This window comes from Psittacula echo (assembly GCF_963264785.1).
Source record: "Psittacula echo genome assembly, chromosome: 7".
Taxonomy (NCBI): domain Eukaryota; kingdom Metazoa; phylum Chordata; class Aves; order Psittaciformes; family Psittacidae; genus Psittacula; species Psittacula echo.
In genome coordinates, this window is record NC_137740.1 from 23,721,878 (window position 1) to 23,738,904 (window position 17,027).

Consider the following 17,027-nt stretch of genomic DNA (forward strand, 5'->3'; position numbering starts at 1 on the left):
GTAGGATGAGAGATCACCTGCCCAGTGCTTACCCCCCTTCTTTTCTCTCTCAGCTCTTGCAGGAGGCCACCATGAGCTTGCTGTGGTGCTCGGGCAGTGGGGACGTCATTGAGGACTGGTGCCGCTGTGACTCAAGTGCCTTTGGGGCTGATGGGCTGCCCACCTGCGCACCTCTCCCACACCCCATGTAGGTCTGCATAGGTGCCCAGCCTGGCCTCTGGTTGTGATGGGTCTGAGAGGAGGAAGTGGCACGGTGACAGAAGTTGGTGGGGCTGGGGTGGTGTTATGGAACGGGTTTGCAAATGGATAGGGGACCTGGAAACCAGGCAGAGGGTGCAGAGATGCAGTATCCTTTCTAAATTCACCTGAAGACTGATTTTAGATCTGTCTTGATAGAGCTTTGCCAGAGAAGGAGCCCTTTGGACCAGAGTGCCTAGAGCTAGAAGTAGGAGAGGATCTTCTCTCCTGAGGTTGCTCTCTCCCATGATTGTATCTTTGAAATGACTGAAGAAAAGTAATGCAAAACCAGTCCCTACATACTGTCTTACAGAAACAAACTCATTTCTGGTACATTTGCATGTGGTCTGCGCAGCAGTGAGTGGCACTAGCAAATACACTCATGCTGCCTTTTGCATCAGCCGTAGGGACTGGTTGGAGAGGTTGTCCTCAGGATCTCTCCCATACTCTGTGCCTCAACCTGGTGGTTTTGCTGCCTTTTTAAGGCACAGAGGAGCAGCGAGGTGGTGATAGGCATGGGTGAGGGTGAGCATGGGTGGGTGGCAGACCTCTTCTTCCCGAGAATCTGACCAGCTGTCATTGCCCCGCAGCCTGCGTCTCTCCACTGTTCACGAGCCCAGCAGCACACTGGTGGTGCTGGAATGGGGGCACTCGGAGCCCCCCATCGGGGTGCAAATCGTTGACTACCTCCTCCGTCAGGAGAAAGTCACTGACAGAATGGATCACTCCAAGGTGGAGACAGGTGAGTGGGAACTCCACTGGTTCTCTCTAGGGAGAGTGGGATGGAGATGTTGGAGGAGAGCCTCTGTCTCCCTCTTTGCAAGTGGGAACATATTCAGTATCCTGTGAAAAAGAAAGCAGCCCATCTCCTGCCCACCATGCTGCACAAGTGGCAGCTCCATGCCATGGTGATGAGCCTTGCTAGAAAAGCAGTGGATCCATCTCTGCACCAACTTCATGCATGAGCCTTGGTCCCCCTCAACAGCAGGCAGCGTGTTAGCAGGCACAGACCTCAGCAGCTATCTGCAGCCCTGGGGACACGTGTGTCGTCACCTGCAGCACATCTCCCCTCTTTCCCTAGAGACTGTGCTGAGCTTTGTGGATGATATCATCTCTGGTGCCAAGTCACCCTGCGCCATGCCGGCCCAAGTGCCTGACAGGCTGTCCTCCACCATCTCCCTCATTGTTCGCTGCCTGGAGCCTGACACCACCTACATGTGAGTTGCCTCCCCTGTGCCATGCACATGGCAGCACTGTTGCTCTGATGCTCTTTTCTTTGCATGAGGTCTTGGGAGTCCAGAGCTTCACGTTTTTCCTTCTGTTCCAGGTTCACGCTCTGGGGAGTTGATAACACGGGAAGACGCTCCAGGTCCAGTGATGTGACAGTCAAGACCCCCTGCCCTGTGGTAGATGATGTGAAAGCTCAAGGTGAGATGGAGGGAAATGGCTGGACCAGCAACAGGGGGTTCCCCCTTCCAGCAATTCCCCGCACACGTCTTGCGTGCTGGCTGTAACATCTCCTTCACCCATGGTGGCCCAGGTGCTGCCATGTGGTATTCAGGGTTGGTGTGGAGGGTGGCAGGAGGCACAATTCCTCTCTGCAAATGCAGAGGCACTCTGTGCTTCTGGAAGAGTGGGAGGATGGGTGGAAGGGCAGGCATGCAGCACGTACCAAAATAGCCAAGACAACCTGCCTGTCCTGCCCAGAAAGCAACTGGTAGTGTAGGTGGTGGTTGTGCTCAAGAAACCCCGGTTGCATACCTTCTCAGAAATAAATGATATTTCATTCACTAACGGTGACTGATGACACCACACGTTTCTTTTCTTAATTGAACTAAACTATGGGAACATAACCTGGACTGAGTCTGGGGAATACCATCTACTCTGTTGCTCCTCCAGTGGGACTTTTTCTTGATATGACATTAACCGTAACTCAGAGGACAAACCTTGGCTTTGGTCTTGGCTCTAGAGCTGAGCTTTAATCTGGTGGGCTTTATTCATGGCATTCCTTGAAGCCCACTGAACACCTTTATACTTCTGTGCAGAAATAGCAGACAAGATCTACAACCTCTTCAACGGCTACACCAGTGGTAAGGAGCAGCAAACAGCCTACAACACTCTGCTGGACCTGGGTTCCCCTAGCCTGCACAGAGTCCTTTACCACTACAACCAGCACTACGAGAGCTTTGGGGAGTTCACCTGGCGCTGTGAAGATGAGCTGGGGCCCAGGTAGGCTTGGAAGCTGGGTTAGCTAGGCAGGGAGGCCTGCCTACCAACAGGCTTATCCCTCGTAGATGTTGGTAACAACATATGGGAAGGCGACCCTGGCAAATCTCATGAATTTGATGATAGAGCTTAGAATCTCACAGTGGTGTTCCTGTTTTGTTGGATGCTGTGCATACGTTTGACATCCGGCCATCTCCCTTGAAGGACCATAGACACAGGGCAAGTTGGAAGGCAGTAGACCATTGTCAACCCGTCATCCTTGACCGTCCCACTAGTCCTACACTGTCTCTCAAGTTTTTCTTGGTTTGTTCATGCTATGCAGGGTGGGAAGGGGAAGAGATTCTCTTCTTCCCTCAGTAGCTGCTGCTACATGGAAAAATGCATGGAAAAAGTCTTGGAAAAATATTACACAGCTGAGTGTGGTTGGAGTGTGTTAGAGAAGGGCCCCGGGCATTGATGCAATTGATGCACTGTCAGTTGTGGCCCAAAGCAGGCAGTGGATTGACCTTGGGTCTGAATTGCATGTATTCCCTCCCTTTCTATCCATGTCTGTGGTTGTGTGGGATGATCTCAGGGACATGAGTGTTTTGGTGCCCAGGCAGTGCTGAGCTGCCACAGCAGGTTTTGGAGGAGGTGGCCCTGATCTCTTCCTGGCTGAAAACATCCCTTCATGCCTAACTGAGAACCATGTCCTCTCCCTGGGCTCCTCCAGGACACTGCTGCCCCTCCAGTTGCCTGGAGATGGGTTGCCTCATGTCCTGGGCTTGCGGAGACAACCAGATGTTCGCTTCTCCTCTTATCGTTTGACATCTGCTTTTGTCTGCATGGTTTCCTAGTGATGTGGATGCTTCCAGTTGGTTTAACAAGCTCACTGCGAGATTATGTGGGCTGCAGTGGTGTTTCACAGCATCTGGCCTCCAAAGAGCCAGAACCTTGAGCCCATCCTAATTGAAGTAATCAGGATTACTTCAAGTGTATGTCAGCATCAGCTCCTATCTGTGAAATCTATGGCCTCCACCTTACTCCCTGCTCCACACCTCCTCTTGCTGGTCTCACCACTAGCTGTCTTCCAGCCCTGCTTCTCCAGGTGATGACTTGTGGATTTCTAGCAGGGGACTGGAGATCCTCTGCATACCTTCTCTGTCCTCCAACCCTCTGGTATTTGGTCAGAAAGACACAACAAATAACTGGTGGCTGTCATGCACTTAGTGTCTTAGGCATATCTCCTAGTTCAGCTTTTGTGGGAAACTCCTAAGAGATTTTACACTCCCTGGGGAAAAGCTGGGATCCCTCCTTTTTCCCCTTTTCTCATTTATGTTCTAAGAAATGTGAACTCTTTGAGGCACACCCTCAAAGCTCAGTAGCGACATCCCTCGCTTGGAGTCTTGTTAAGGCTGAGGCTCCCACCAGCAATCCTGCCTAGGGTTGCTTCATTCCCATGACACTGAATGGGGTCATCAGGCTTGGACTTTCATCTCACCTTTGTCTTGGGCCCAGCTGTGGTGATGCTGCTCTTTCTCAATTTCCAGATGTGAAATCCAGCCCCGGTTTGCAAAGGACATCTGACATCTGTTGTGATGGTTTGCATGAGGAGCACATAAAATTCTTTATGTGACAGATTGGAGTCATCACACAGCCACTGCCATCACTGCGGCCGAGCATTACCATTGCCGCTTACTGCCTCAGTGAGGAGACAAAGGACCATACAGAACATAAGGTGGAAGCTGCCTTCTCAAGCCCCACAAGGCAGATGTATATTGACATGGAGGAGCCAAAAATGCCACTGAATTGCCCAGATGTTAACTTTGTTGTGTGAATCGACAAGCCAGAGGGTTAATTCCAGCCTCTGGAAATTCTGGAGTGCTTAGGATGGGATGACGCAAGTTGGTGATGAAGTGTTTGCAGCTCGCACTACTTGGAAAGAGACATTTAGGCAGCTGCAATGGGTTCTGGTGATGACAAATCTTGGAAAGCAGACCTCCTGTTTGATCGTCTGCGAGGGCGAAGCATCCAGACTGGTGGTGACAGGACAAATCACTTGCAGATGACATTATTTAGCCAGCAGACAGAGTGTTTGTTTGACTGTTGCTGATGCTCCTTTGAAATCCTGAATGTGGACCCACACGAATGACTTTACCATGTCCCTTCTCCTCTACGTGGCCATGCCGCCTTCTGGCTCTGCTTGTTTGGGGTGCGCTCGCCTCCCTTCTTGGAGACACTGACTGCTGGAATGAAGGAAGTGAGGGTGTGTGCAGATAACTTGCTGGGGTTATAAAAGAGAGTGCTCTCTCCCAGTCCAAGAAGGGCTGCAGAAAGCCCTCGACTTGGCGTAAGAAGAAATGGAGGGAAAGGCGAGTCATTTTCTAGCAAGTAATAAGTGGAAATGGGATTTGATGCAACACCTGGTTAAGTCTGGTGGTGTCTATGGGCTTTGAGCCAAAATCTGTGGGATCACATTCAACATTCCTGTGAGAGTACATGTGATGCTGGAGGAAGAGAAGCAGTCCCAGCACCTTGTCTAGGTGTCTGTATGTGGGGACCAGGACAAGTGAGAGCCCACGTACCTTCTCACGGCTGGAAGACCTGGGTGGCTATCTGTGGAGTCAACACTGTGCTAAGCACCTTCACCTCTCTGCTGTGATCTGGAAGTGAGCACTGGGGCTTCAGATACCACATGGCTGCAGAGCTGGGCAACATATCAGTGGCTTCAAACTTGCCCCTTTGAGCTGCAGCCATATCCAAAATGAATGTCTTGAGGGTTCCCTCTCTGGGAAAGTCAAGGTTGGCTCTGGCTGAGCCTGGGGTAAATTAATTCCTCTCCAAGTAGCTCTACCATGGTGCACCTGGCCTGGAGGAAGGTTTGGAGGGGATGTGGATGGTCCTCTGTGCTTGGTATGCGCACCATTGAGCTGTCCAACCAGCCACATCACAGCCATGTGCTCCACACGCAACCCCTGCTTATCCAAGTAGGAATGTGACAATGTGTTTTAAGAATGTGTTTTCCCTAGCATCATGATCTGTGCCTCCACTGCCTGTTCTGTGTTGAACAGATGCTGAGTGAAAGCTACCAAGGGGATGTATCTTCTCTGTCTGTACTAACCCACCAACTGACCTTGAAGCTGGCTAGAGAACTTATTCCAGCTCTTGAGACACTTAAAATTTTGTCTGGGTTTTCAGGCACATGTGATACTTCAAGGCACTTGATCTGAATTCATTGCCTCCAGATTCCCTGGACATCACCCAAAGTGTTAGACATGTTTAAAATGAACATAACATGTTTTATCTTAAGAAACCATTTTTCTTGATAAAGATATTAAAAGTGCAATTTTAAGAGGAAGAACGTGAGAAGGAGAAAACACAATTTAGTTCATATTTGGCCAGGATCCTTTCCACCCTTCCAGTATCTCATTCAGCATGAGGGGTTGGTAATGTAGCACTTTCTTGCTATCAGAACAAGCCCACACTGAGGCTGTGTTGCCCTGGGGGTGCTGCATGTCAGTCTTCTGCTGAAGATGGATTCTTCCTGGACCTCCTCTCCCTCTGTCATACAGCCTTCTTTTCTGGCTTCCTTGGCTGTGTTATGGCTCTTTATGAAGCGCTACTGCCATGACCTGCCTTTCCTTGTTTTGCTGTCTGCAACTGGAAGATGCAAAATGCACATACAAAGAACTGGGGAGGTCTGCCACATCCCCTGCTCTCTCAGATCTTTTTGGATCAAACCTATGTTGTATGCCTCAGTATGTTCCTTTTAGTTTACATGCTGTCCTGTGGGACACATTTTCTAAACTGTTATTAAATATTACAAGTCATCTACCAGGAGTGTCAGTCATTGTACTTATATCTTGTGATACTGCATCTTATGAGGATGATAGTTCTTATCTCACTTTCAGTCTCCCATAATGACCCCCACAAGCCAGGCATGGTATTTTGACAAGGGAACAATGCTCTCAGCATACCTGCCTTTTCTCTGCCCTTCCTGCCATGTCACTGTCCTACAGTAAGCCATGAGTGACCAGCACAGTTCCCAAACATCACTTCATGGAGAGGACACACATGATGACACTGCACTGGGCTGGCAACACATGTCATGCTTGACCCCTTTTAGCATTTCTCCACATGTCTGCACTGCTATTGGCTCCCACTTTCCCACCCTGTTACATTTGGGGTCTAGTAACTGCAGCAGTGGCTGGTGATGCCATTTGGGTCATTGATGTCCATCCCAAGGAGTGCTGGGGGTTTCCCAGCTATACCTGCAACTGCCCCTCACTAAAACCAGCCTTGTTATGGGGATGATACAGGGTGGAAGAAGAAGGAGGGACAGAACAGGGAAGTGTGGGTGCCAAGACCGGTGCTGCAGGTCCAGCACCACGATGTTGACATGGGCATCTCTGACCATAGTAGGGGCTGTTCTAATGTGCATTTAGGCTTGCAGTGGTGCCACAGGCCTAGTGTGTCCCCCCAGCCATGCTGTCCTCCTTGGACAGTGTCAGGCTCCACTCAGCTGCTGTCCATGCTGCCCAACTCTTGCGTTGTGTCTTCTCCCTCCAGGAGCTCTGGCAGTGTACTTAATGGTCTTTGGTTTTCTCTCCTCATATGATCCTCCTGCCCTTCCCACCATTCCCCATGGTGTCTCCATCACCCCCGCTGCCCCTCGCTGTCTGTTCCCCATGGCATCTCCCCTTGCCCACCCTCACTGCAGGAAGGCTGGCCTCATCCTCTCGCAGCTGGGGGACCTCAGCAGCTGGTGCAATGGCCTCCTGCAAGAGCCCAAGATCAGTCTCCAGCGCTCATCGCTCAAGTACCTCGCCTGCCGCTACAGCGAGATCAAGCCCTATGGGCTTGACTGGTCAGAGCTCAGCCGGGACCTCAAGAAGACATGCGAGGAGCAAACACTGAGTGTCCTTTACAATGACTATGGTGACAAGGACTACTGAGGGTTGCAGGCTCCCACTCTCACACTGGCCTTCCCACAAGCATTTGTGAGGGTTTTATACATGGACCCATGGGGGGAGGGTGTCGCTGATGTTTCTGGAGGCAAAAATTTGGACCAGGGAGTGAAACCGACTGCTCTGTGCAGGACTGACTCAGTATTAGTTTCTTCTTTAACTTGGCCAAAAGCCTTTCTAGTTAGAAGTTTTGTGGGACCCAGTTTTCTTGGTTTTGTTTTATTCATTTTGCCAGAAGGTTCCTCAGCATCGGTGGAGAGGGGAGGTTGGGAGCGCGCAGCCTTCTTCTCCTGCCCCGTGCCTGCCCTGGCTGTGGAGACCGTTCCCAAGGGTGGGGGACATCCGTCACAGGTGAAACACAGTGACACAGGCAGGATGGGAGAGCAAGGGACACAGGGTTGGGAAAATGGAGACAGGGCATACAAGTCAAGTTGAAATGCTAATGGTTATAGCTGAGCAAAACAGCCACTGGATGGCCAGGAGGATTGGGATGTTCGGGGGTTTTCTTGCAGTTGTAAAGGATGAGGTCTGTATGAGATCCAGCTGAGTGATGCTGACATTGCAGGGCAGGTCTGGCGTGGTGTCACCAGCTGGGGTGAGGAGAGAGGAGCATTGATGAGCCCTTCTACTCAGGCTCTTCTGTCATGGTTAAAGCCCACGTCTGCTCCAAGATGCAGAGTCCTCCAGAGCAAAAGTATCTTGTCCTCAGGGCCAGTGGTCAACTGGACATTGTGAGCTTTCTTCTTGTGGGACCACATTCCTGGGAAGTCACTTTAAAAATACCTTCCTGTTTTATTTTACTCACTACAGTGAAGACTTTGAAGCAATGTCAAACTACTGCTCAGGAGAGCCCCAGCCAACAAATCAGCAATCAGATGGCACAGATGGAGCTGCCTTCTGCACCAGCTGCCCTGTAACTGTGGCATAGCCCAGGCTGTGCATGGCGAGGGAAGTGGGGTGTAGCGTACCCCACCACAGTGGTGCAGGATGGTCCTGGAGGTCCTGGTCCCAGAGAGTGCTCAGTGACATAGCATGGCAGGCAGGCTCCTGGGGGTGTTGTTTGCCTGTGTTCAGGCTCTCAGCTGCAGCTCTCACCAGTGACTTTTCAAACCAGAGAACTGGGGTTGTCCTGGGACACTGGGCTTGGATCAGGGCAAAATGTTCTCCAAAACCCTTTTACCACTGATGGTGTTAGAGGCAGCAAACAGCTTCCTTTTACTTCAGCTTCCAGCCTGGTTTGCAGAGGAGGCACCTCTGCACTTGCCAGCTGTGCACCTTTGATCTGGACAAGGCAGGAGCCCTACAGAGGGATTTTTATGATGCCTTTTCAGAGAGAAATTTCCTTTTCATTTTTTCAGTCCTGGCAGGAGAAGTCTTCAGCCTGTCTCTTGTGACTTTCTGCCTCATTCCTCCTTCTACCTGCTAAGGACATGGCTTGAACATTTGCATGGTGCTGAGAGGGAAGCAGCTGTGGTCCATGGACCACAGCTGGTCACAGCCAACAGTGCTGCATCACAGTAACTGCTCAACAGCAGTTCAGTATCTTCCTGCAGGACCACACAGTGCTTTTCTCTTCCCTTCCATGGGCAGACCTCTCCTCCAGGGAGGGCTAGCCTGGCTGGGGGAGCTGCTAGGAGCAGGCACCAGCAGTCAGTGTTACCTGGGTGTGTCGTTTCTGTAATGAATGTGCCTAGCAGGGGTCATCAGGCAAACACCTGCTCTTTGCAATGAAGTCTACTGGGTCCTTTTGGCTTCTTTTCATGTGTTTCTCCTTATATTTTGATGTGCCTGATGCTGCCAAGGGCTTAGGGCTCAGAGCAAGACAAATGCCATCTCCATGCACAGGTATATGTGCGGATGTGATCTGTACTGAGCCATTGCTCCTTCTCCTTTCAGTCTCCAAGACACTTTGGTTTATCTTTTTGCTTCTCCCAGCAGATGTTGTGACAACTTTTAACTTCCAGCTGGGCAGCTGACCAGAGATGGGTTAAGGGCATCTCTGCTCAACGCCTCAGAGGGGTGCTTGGATGAAGGTTGCTCTGGCCCAGACTCAAGTTGGTTGCTCGCCAAGTAATACCGCTTACATGGCCTTTATATGAAATGCAGACTGTTTTCCTTTGGGTAGTAGACTTTTCTCTTTTATTGCTCACTAGGTGCAGCAGCAGGGATGGGAGCAGGGCAGCCTGCCAGCCACTTGCTGCAGTGCTGCCAGAAAAACCCTGGACACCCCATGCATTCACACCTGCCTAGGTCACCCTTTTGTCCAGCCCCATGATCTGCACTGGGGCTATTCAGATATTTCTGTTCCACTTCTGCTCTCACATTTCAAAGTCCTTGCATAGTCAACCAAAACCCTGCAGTATCATCAGCCTGCTGGGCCAGACTCCCTCTGCCCCAGCGTCCCCATGGCTGGGAGATGGACCATCCTAGAGGACAAGGGGAAAGCCACCCATCCAAGGTCCTTCGGCAGCATCCTTGCACAGTTGGACAGCGACTGGCATCATCCCTATCCCGTGACGTATCATGCAGTCTGCGTGTGAGGCTGTGCTCCACCTGATTGACACTGCTGCACTCCTGCACCCGCTGTGCTGCCAGGTCCTGGTGGTGTGGCACATCTGAGGGGCCATCTTCACAATGGCCCTGGCTTTGTGAAGGCTTTGCAAGTCAGAATCTTGCCCAAACTTGGATTTTCTTGCCGGAATCCCCCAACTAACACATAAGCCCATCTCAGACAAATGCCAGCAGCCTGCCATGTGAGCAGATCTGAGAAGGGGGTTGCACCATGGCTGCAGACCTGACTTTGGTTAGATGTGTTGTATGGGGCTTGCTCACCCAAAGCAGCCATGGGCAAACCCCACAGCGTGCCCTTCCTTGCAGAGCTGACACCATCTATGTCTGCTGCAGGGTTCTACTGTTTGGTCTGTACATTATTTTCTCTCTCGGACTCCTGGTTCTTCCCATGAGTCCTGGGAGACTCAAAAGCTGGAGAAGACACTGTTTTCTATCCATTTCTGCAACCTCCCTGGCCCCTCTGCTCTCTCTTCTTGTTTTATTTCTGAATTAATGTGCTATCCTTCACCTGAGATGAACCTCTGGGTCGTTATCTTTTCTTTGCTGCACCCGTACCCCTGTAATAGCATTACTACCTTTTACTTGTCGTGGAGTTATTTAACATATAAAGATGGTTCCGTCCTTTTCTTTACAAAGATGGGTACAATTCATGTTCCTTGATGTTCTATTAAAACTCTGATGTGATGTTTTACTACTGTAGATTGAAAGTAGGGTGCTTTAGGGTGACATAGCCATGTGGCAAGGAACACAAAACTCTTCCAGATCACTTTAAAAAAAAAAAAAAAAAAAAGAAGAAAAAAAGGTTTTAAACAACAGCAATGAAAAAAACCCATTGTAACACTATGTAAAACTCCAGATGATAATTTAACCGACTATTAAACGGAGCTGTTAGTTATCCATGGCTCTGGCAAACTGGAGTGTTTGTTTATAGTTTTGGTCCAGTTGATGTCATCTTTTGGTAGTGGATGAAACACTCCCAGCCTTTGAACTTGGGTGCATTTTTACACAAGTTTAGCATTACCGTGTCTGCCCACTGGGTTAGCCTATTCAGTACACACAGCCGGAGCTATGTCCTGCACCTCGCCTTGCCTACCTGCTCTTGCTGGGCACAGGAAGGTCCAGATACCTGCAGGGACCTCTGGTTTTGGGGGAAAGGCTACATTTACACATCCGTGGCAAGGGGCTCTCAGTCTTTGCTTTGCAAACCTCCACAGATACTGGGAATTTGGACGCAGAGTCCAAAAATGCTCCTTTTAGCCTGTTTTTCCAGTATATAAGGTGGATGGGATGGTGCTTTCTGGGAGTCAGCCACCCCTTGAGAGTTTTCTGGTCCATCTGGCAGACTTTTGAGAGAGGACCAGCAGTATTACGAATACTAGTATTCTACAAATGATGTGAAAATCAGTGCCTGAACGATGTAAGAGCTGCAAAGGATGCCTTTAAAGTAGCTTACAGTGCAGTGTTGTGTATAATGTTTAGGCCATCAGGACTTGTAGAGGCTGGTCCCTTGGCCAAGCTCAATGTGTACTGCCACGCACTCTGCCAGATGTGTATGAGACCTGTGGAGGGCCAGGGATTACTGTGGGCAGGCAGACAGGATGCCTGGGAGGACACAGGAGAGGGGGAATTTAGGGACTATGCACACAAATCCATAGGAAACCAGACTTCATTAAATCTCATGGAACATTTTTTTTTCTTTCTCTTCCCACTGTTAAATTGCAGGAAAATAAGATAAAAATATATCCAATACTTTCCTTCTGCTATTTTCCATGCAGTTAAATGCTGTGGCTGCCACCGGCTCATTGCACAATAACCCATGGCTGTGGAATGAGACATAAGGATGAGAAGGAGGAGGAGAAAAAGAGGGGATGCGTGGCAGAAAGGCATGAGGTTGCAAGCCTGAGCTGCTGTATAAAAGAAGCGGGCTTTAAAGACAGGACAAGGGAAATCAGAGATAACAAGGAGTTGACTGTCCCCAGTAGGAATGTCATGTGTAAGGTCTCAGCATGGCTGGGTCTTTGCACTTTCATCAGAGCAAAATCTCCTCAGGGGTCATCTGCTTGCAAGCAATGGGGGTTTGAAGAAAGTCACCCCAAAAAGGGTGGACTGTGAGGGTGCATCACCAACACTATGCCAGCTTTTTAGGAAGGGTTTGGTAGTCTGTGTGTTGGAAGGGTTGATGTTGACCAGCAGTCCCTATTCACCCTCAGAAAGCAGGTACCAGAAGGGGTCACTGCATTTCAACACATGCATGAACGACATGGCACTGCTGGAGCCCACACACAAGGCACTGTGTCCCCGCAATCTTGGTGGCTGCCCTGTTTCTTAATGACTCCTCCATCACAACAACTGTTAAAGCTTTTCATATCCAGTTTCTGCTGCTGGAAGAGACACCCTACTCGACCACATGTGCTCATTGTCTTGGGGACACAGGAGTTGGCATCTCTTGCCTTGAGGCTGGGTGTTTGGCAGAAGGGAGAGGATGGAAGAGGGAAACAATTCTTCTCTTGGCTACTGCCACAGACAGATGCTCTTTTTGTTTTAAATGCAAGATGTGCAGTGGGGGTCCTTGTTGCTCAGGGCTGTGGAGTCACAGTATCACAGTATGTTAGAGATTGGAAGGGACCTCAAAAGATCATCTAGTCCAATCCCCCTGCTGGAGCAGGAACACCTAGATGAGGTTACACAGGAATGTGTCCAGGCAGGTTTTGAATGTCTCCAGAGAAGGAGACTCCACAACCCCCCTGGGCAGCCTGTTCCAGTGTTCTGTCACCCTCACTGAGAAGAAGTTTCTTCTCAAGTTTAAGTGGAACCTCTTGTGTTCCAGTTTGTACCCATTACCCCTTGTCCTATCATTGTTTGCCACTGAGAAGAGCCTGGCTCCATCTTCGTGACACTCCTTGTTTATATATTTATATACACTAATAAGGTCACCCCTCAGTCTCCTCCAAACTATAGAGACCCAGCTCCCTCAGAGTCCCGCAGTGTGCTGTCCTTCATGGGAGCAAATCTGGCCCTGGTGGAAGTGCATGGTTTGGGGAGTTTTGCACCAGAAGGGACATCCAATGTCACCAGGAGAAGATGTTCCTCCTGGGACCAGTGAGAGAGTTTGTGCAAAGACCAGAAGTAAAGGCAAGGCCAGTGTGGAGCGAAGTGAGACACATAGCCACCAGAGATGGCTGAAAGAAGAGGGAGCTGAGTTTAAAGACAGGACAATGAAAATCAAAGATAACAAGGAGTTGATTGTCCCCATAGGAATACACCCTTTGATTTTGGGCATATCCATTCCAGAGCCCCACCTTCTGGATGTGGTGCAAGGACCAGCACTAGAGGCAGCCCTGCCTGCAGTCCTGCCTGCATGCCTCTGTGGCTGGAGTCCCCAGTGGCTCCAGTAGAGGCAGCTAGAAGGACTAAGGGCTTGCCAGGACCCCACTTGTTTCCAGCAGCAACACAAAAGCAAAGCACTTCAGCTTGTTTCAATCAGAGCTGTGCACATATGGCTCCAATTGCCAGTGATGGGAAGGGCACCCTGGCTGTGGTGAGGGAAGCAGGCTGTGTAATGTGCCCAGCCACCTCGAGGTCTGCGGAGGCAGCTACTTGTCCTCAGAAGCTTTCTGCCTGCCCATGCAGCACTGCGCACCCTGTGTTAGGGGCTTTTTGTTCCATTTCCTCAGCCCATTGCTTCTCTCTGGGGTCCTTAATGTGCTCACGTCAGCCCTGCAGGAGGAATGTTTGGATTTCAGAGCTTTCCATAGCCTTAGCATTGCCCCCTAGGGTCCAGCAGCCCCTGACCCACTGCAAGGGCCTGTGTTTTTCAGTCTTTTTCAATCTCTGCACTTGCTCACCTGTGACTCACCTTCTCCACCACTTGAAGCAAGGTGCATGGAGAAGAGAAATAGCTCCTAGCACAGATTTGGCTTTTCAAAGACACTGAAAAGCCACTTTGCAAAACAGCAAAGGGGCTCCTTGAGGGACCATCTTGCCCCTGTCTGATGGGGGAAGAGGCTTGAAATGTCTCCAGTACTGGTCCATCAGAAATGCAAACTAGATGTTTTTAGCTACCATTTGTGTTTGCTTGCTCTTGGAGATCAGCATGACTTTTTTTTTCAGGGCCATCTTATTTGCTCAGTTGAAACAGTCTGTTTGCTCAGTCTTAAAAAAGGAAAGGAAAAAAACCCCAAACCCCATAACATGGACACCAAAACACCTGAACAGTGGCAATAATTAAAACCCTGTAATCCCCTTTCCCCGAAGTCTATAAACAGCAGTATTTCTTCCAAGTAAGCCACCCCATGGGCCTGAGGAAGTGACCACAGGGCAAGCTGGTCCCATTGTAGGTGCAGCCACCAGCTGTGGCCACTACAGACCATTGTAACTACTTGGTTCCATGGCTGGCACCATGGGAGACCTGGCCAGCTGGGGCCACTGGGAACCTCAACAGAGAAAAGCTCCTAGGATGAGATGCCAAATCCCAGCCTCCTGCTGTCCCTCCTCATGCCACTGGCATGATAGCCTTCCAGTGTGGGGAGTGGTGGGACTTTCAGGCCTGGCTCAGATGCTCCAGGTGCCTCTGGTCCAGAGGGGATGCTCAGGTATGGCCAAGGATACACAGAGCTGTGGCTACAGCAGGCTCCGTGGGTCAGGTTGCTTCATCCAATGCTACAAATCCCTGAGCACCAGAAACACTGATTTGGCTGAGTGTGCAGAGCAAGCCAGCTGTGGGCATCTTTGAAGCAAAGTCCTAACGCAGGAGGGCCCTGTGGATGTCCCCTGCTTTGATGGCATGGGATGTTTGTGGGGTTTGGAGATGTCCATGGGTTCGGCTGGTACTATGGCATCAGCTTGCCCCGGTCCCCATCACGCTTTGTGCTGGCAGTGCACTGAAGCAACAGGAGATGGGTTCCTTAAGCAGAGGAGGGCATGTGGGACCAAGGGTGCTAGGAGCAGCTGAATCACCTCCCTCCCCCAGCCTGGCCCCCCTTCAGGTGAAGCAAAGAGGCAAAAGAGGTGGAGGATGAGAAGATTATTTATTTTTCATAGATTTTTTTAAAAAATAATTATCAAATACAAAAAAAAAAAAAAATAGCAGCAGCCTCCATTGTGAATAAAACCCTAAAAGGGACAAAAAACGCTCAGTGTCGCTATAGAAGAACAATATTTCAGTACGTAGAAGCTATCCATTCATGAGAAGCACAAACATCTATCAGCCAAGCCAGCACCTTCGGCCTTGCCCAAGTTCCCCTGTCTACGGGGCACGGTCCCTTCCCTGTACCCACTGGTAGCCAAACAGGTAAAATTTTGGCATCTAAACACATAAGCATGCGGCTAACACTGACATCAGGCAGGGAAGGGTTTGGCATGGCAGGATGCTGGGACTTGAAATTTGTCTTTTGTGTGTCACCCTCATCCCACATCCCCACTCTCCCCAGCTGCTGCAGGCTACCATACCCCTGCTCCTACTGCACCAGGGCCCCTGGGTACCCCCTTCCCTGCACTGGTGGAGCAGGGTGGGCAGCCTGAGCTGCACCTCCTGGGGACAATGGAGCTAGAAGAGTCTCAAAGGGATTAATTTTTTAATTTCCTTGGGTTGTTTGAGGGGTTTTGTTGGGTTTGTTGGGGGTTTTTGACTGAAAAGTGTGTGTCGGTTAAAAAAGTGCAGCCCTCTGCCAAACTGCATTTGGGTGAAAACCCCCGGGCGTTTCACTTGTGCGTGATGGGAACAGAAATGGCAGTGTGTCCCTGCTGCCAGAGGAGATGGGGCCCATCGTGTCTTTCCCCCACCACGTGGCTGCCTAGACCAGGGCAGCAGGAGGTGACCTGCAGTGGGGCGATGGGGACACTTGCAATCAGGAAAAGGACTGGAGAAGGACAAGGCACCTCCTGCCTGGATGGTTGTGCGATGTCCAGGCACCTCTGCCCCTACTTTTGTCCTCTGTCAAAACATAGTTTTAGGAGATGCCGGGAAAAAAGGGTCGGGGGAGCTAGCGGACGCCGAAGGGTGCCTTGACAATCCCCGGTCTCTCCACACCGTGTCACCCTCTCTCCACTCTCCGGCTCTGCACAAACCCTGGCTCGGAGCCTGCCGCCACCGGCACGGCCCGTGAAGGGACACAGGGGCACCTTCGGGTCTCCTGGGCCAGCTTGCAGCTGCACACGGGGCCCGTGTGCCTACTCTGTGCTCCCTTCTGTGCTCTCCTCTTTCTGCCCCTTTTCTCTGCCTCTTTGCAGCACAAAAACATTAGCGTTAACCCCAGCTGGAGCCAGGCAAATCCCAAGGGCAAAGCTTGGTGCCTGCAAGATGCTGAGAGCACCTTGAGATCACGGTCTCCATGCTATCTGCCTGAGGAGTTCTTTCCTGGTGTGGCCTGGGTGTTTGGCTTCTCTCTCTGTCCTCCTTCCAGCTCCCTCTTAGCAAGGAAAGGGAAATTCCCTGCTCCTCCCACCCTGACCTCCGCTTTTCCCGATGATTTGTACTTCACAGCAGCATGGGTGTGTGACAAAGGCTATCCTTTCTCAGCTTCATCAAGAGCAAAGAAAATATAATATATATTTATATATATTATATATATGTATATATATATATAATTAAGTTTAAATATTTGCAGAGAGATCACAACTACCTCGACCTTGCTAAAAGAAGCCTGTACAGCAGAGAGGGTGAATAGTGACAAAATCCAGAGCAAAGACAGACACACAGACACCGGACCAGGACAAACATCCGTGGCAGTGCCTGAGCTCTCTGTGTGAAGCCAAGCCCAGCGCATGGCTGAGGCGGTGCTGGACCTCTGGCTGAGCTCCTCAGTGTGCACCAGGCCCCGTGTCCCAGCTGGGTTCGGGAAGGAGCAGTGATGGGTAGAGGACCGCCACACATCTGCCCTCTGTTGCCGCAGCCCGCTGGCTGCTCAGTGGCCTCGACCCATTCTCTCTGTGCACAGTTGCCATCCCGCTGCCCAGCTCTTGCTTACACCTCCTGCCCCATCACACCCCATCAGGGGCCCTTCGCTCCTCCGGTGCTCGCCTGACTGAGAGAGGCCCTTCATGGTGCCG

The 17,027-nt window shown here is 50.7% G+C and overlaps 1 protein-coding gene across 1 annotated transcript in view; it reads left to right on the forward strand.

Moving 5' to 3' along the window:
- ASTN1 (astrotactin 1) overlaps positions 1 to 7,397 on the forward strand; it is a gene marked incomplete at both ends in the record, with an annotated part of 51,731 nt that extends 44,334 nt beyond the window's left edge. Inside the window, 6 exons of the mRNA XM_080623739.1 lie at positions 54 to 187; positions 828 to 979; positions 1,319 to 1,454; positions 1,565 to 1,665; positions 2,283 to 2,466; positions 7,163 to 7,397. Coding sequence (XP_080479865.1) covers positions 54 to 187; positions 828 to 979; positions 1,319 to 1,454; positions 1,565 to 1,665; positions 2,283 to 2,466; positions 7,163 to 7,397 — 942 coding nt within the window. The remainder of the gene's footprint in view (positions 1 to 53; positions 188 to 827; positions 980 to 1,318; positions 1,455 to 1,564; positions 1,666 to 2,282; positions 2,467 to 7,162) is intronic.
- Positions 7,398 to 17,027: the final 9,630 nt, after the last annotated feature.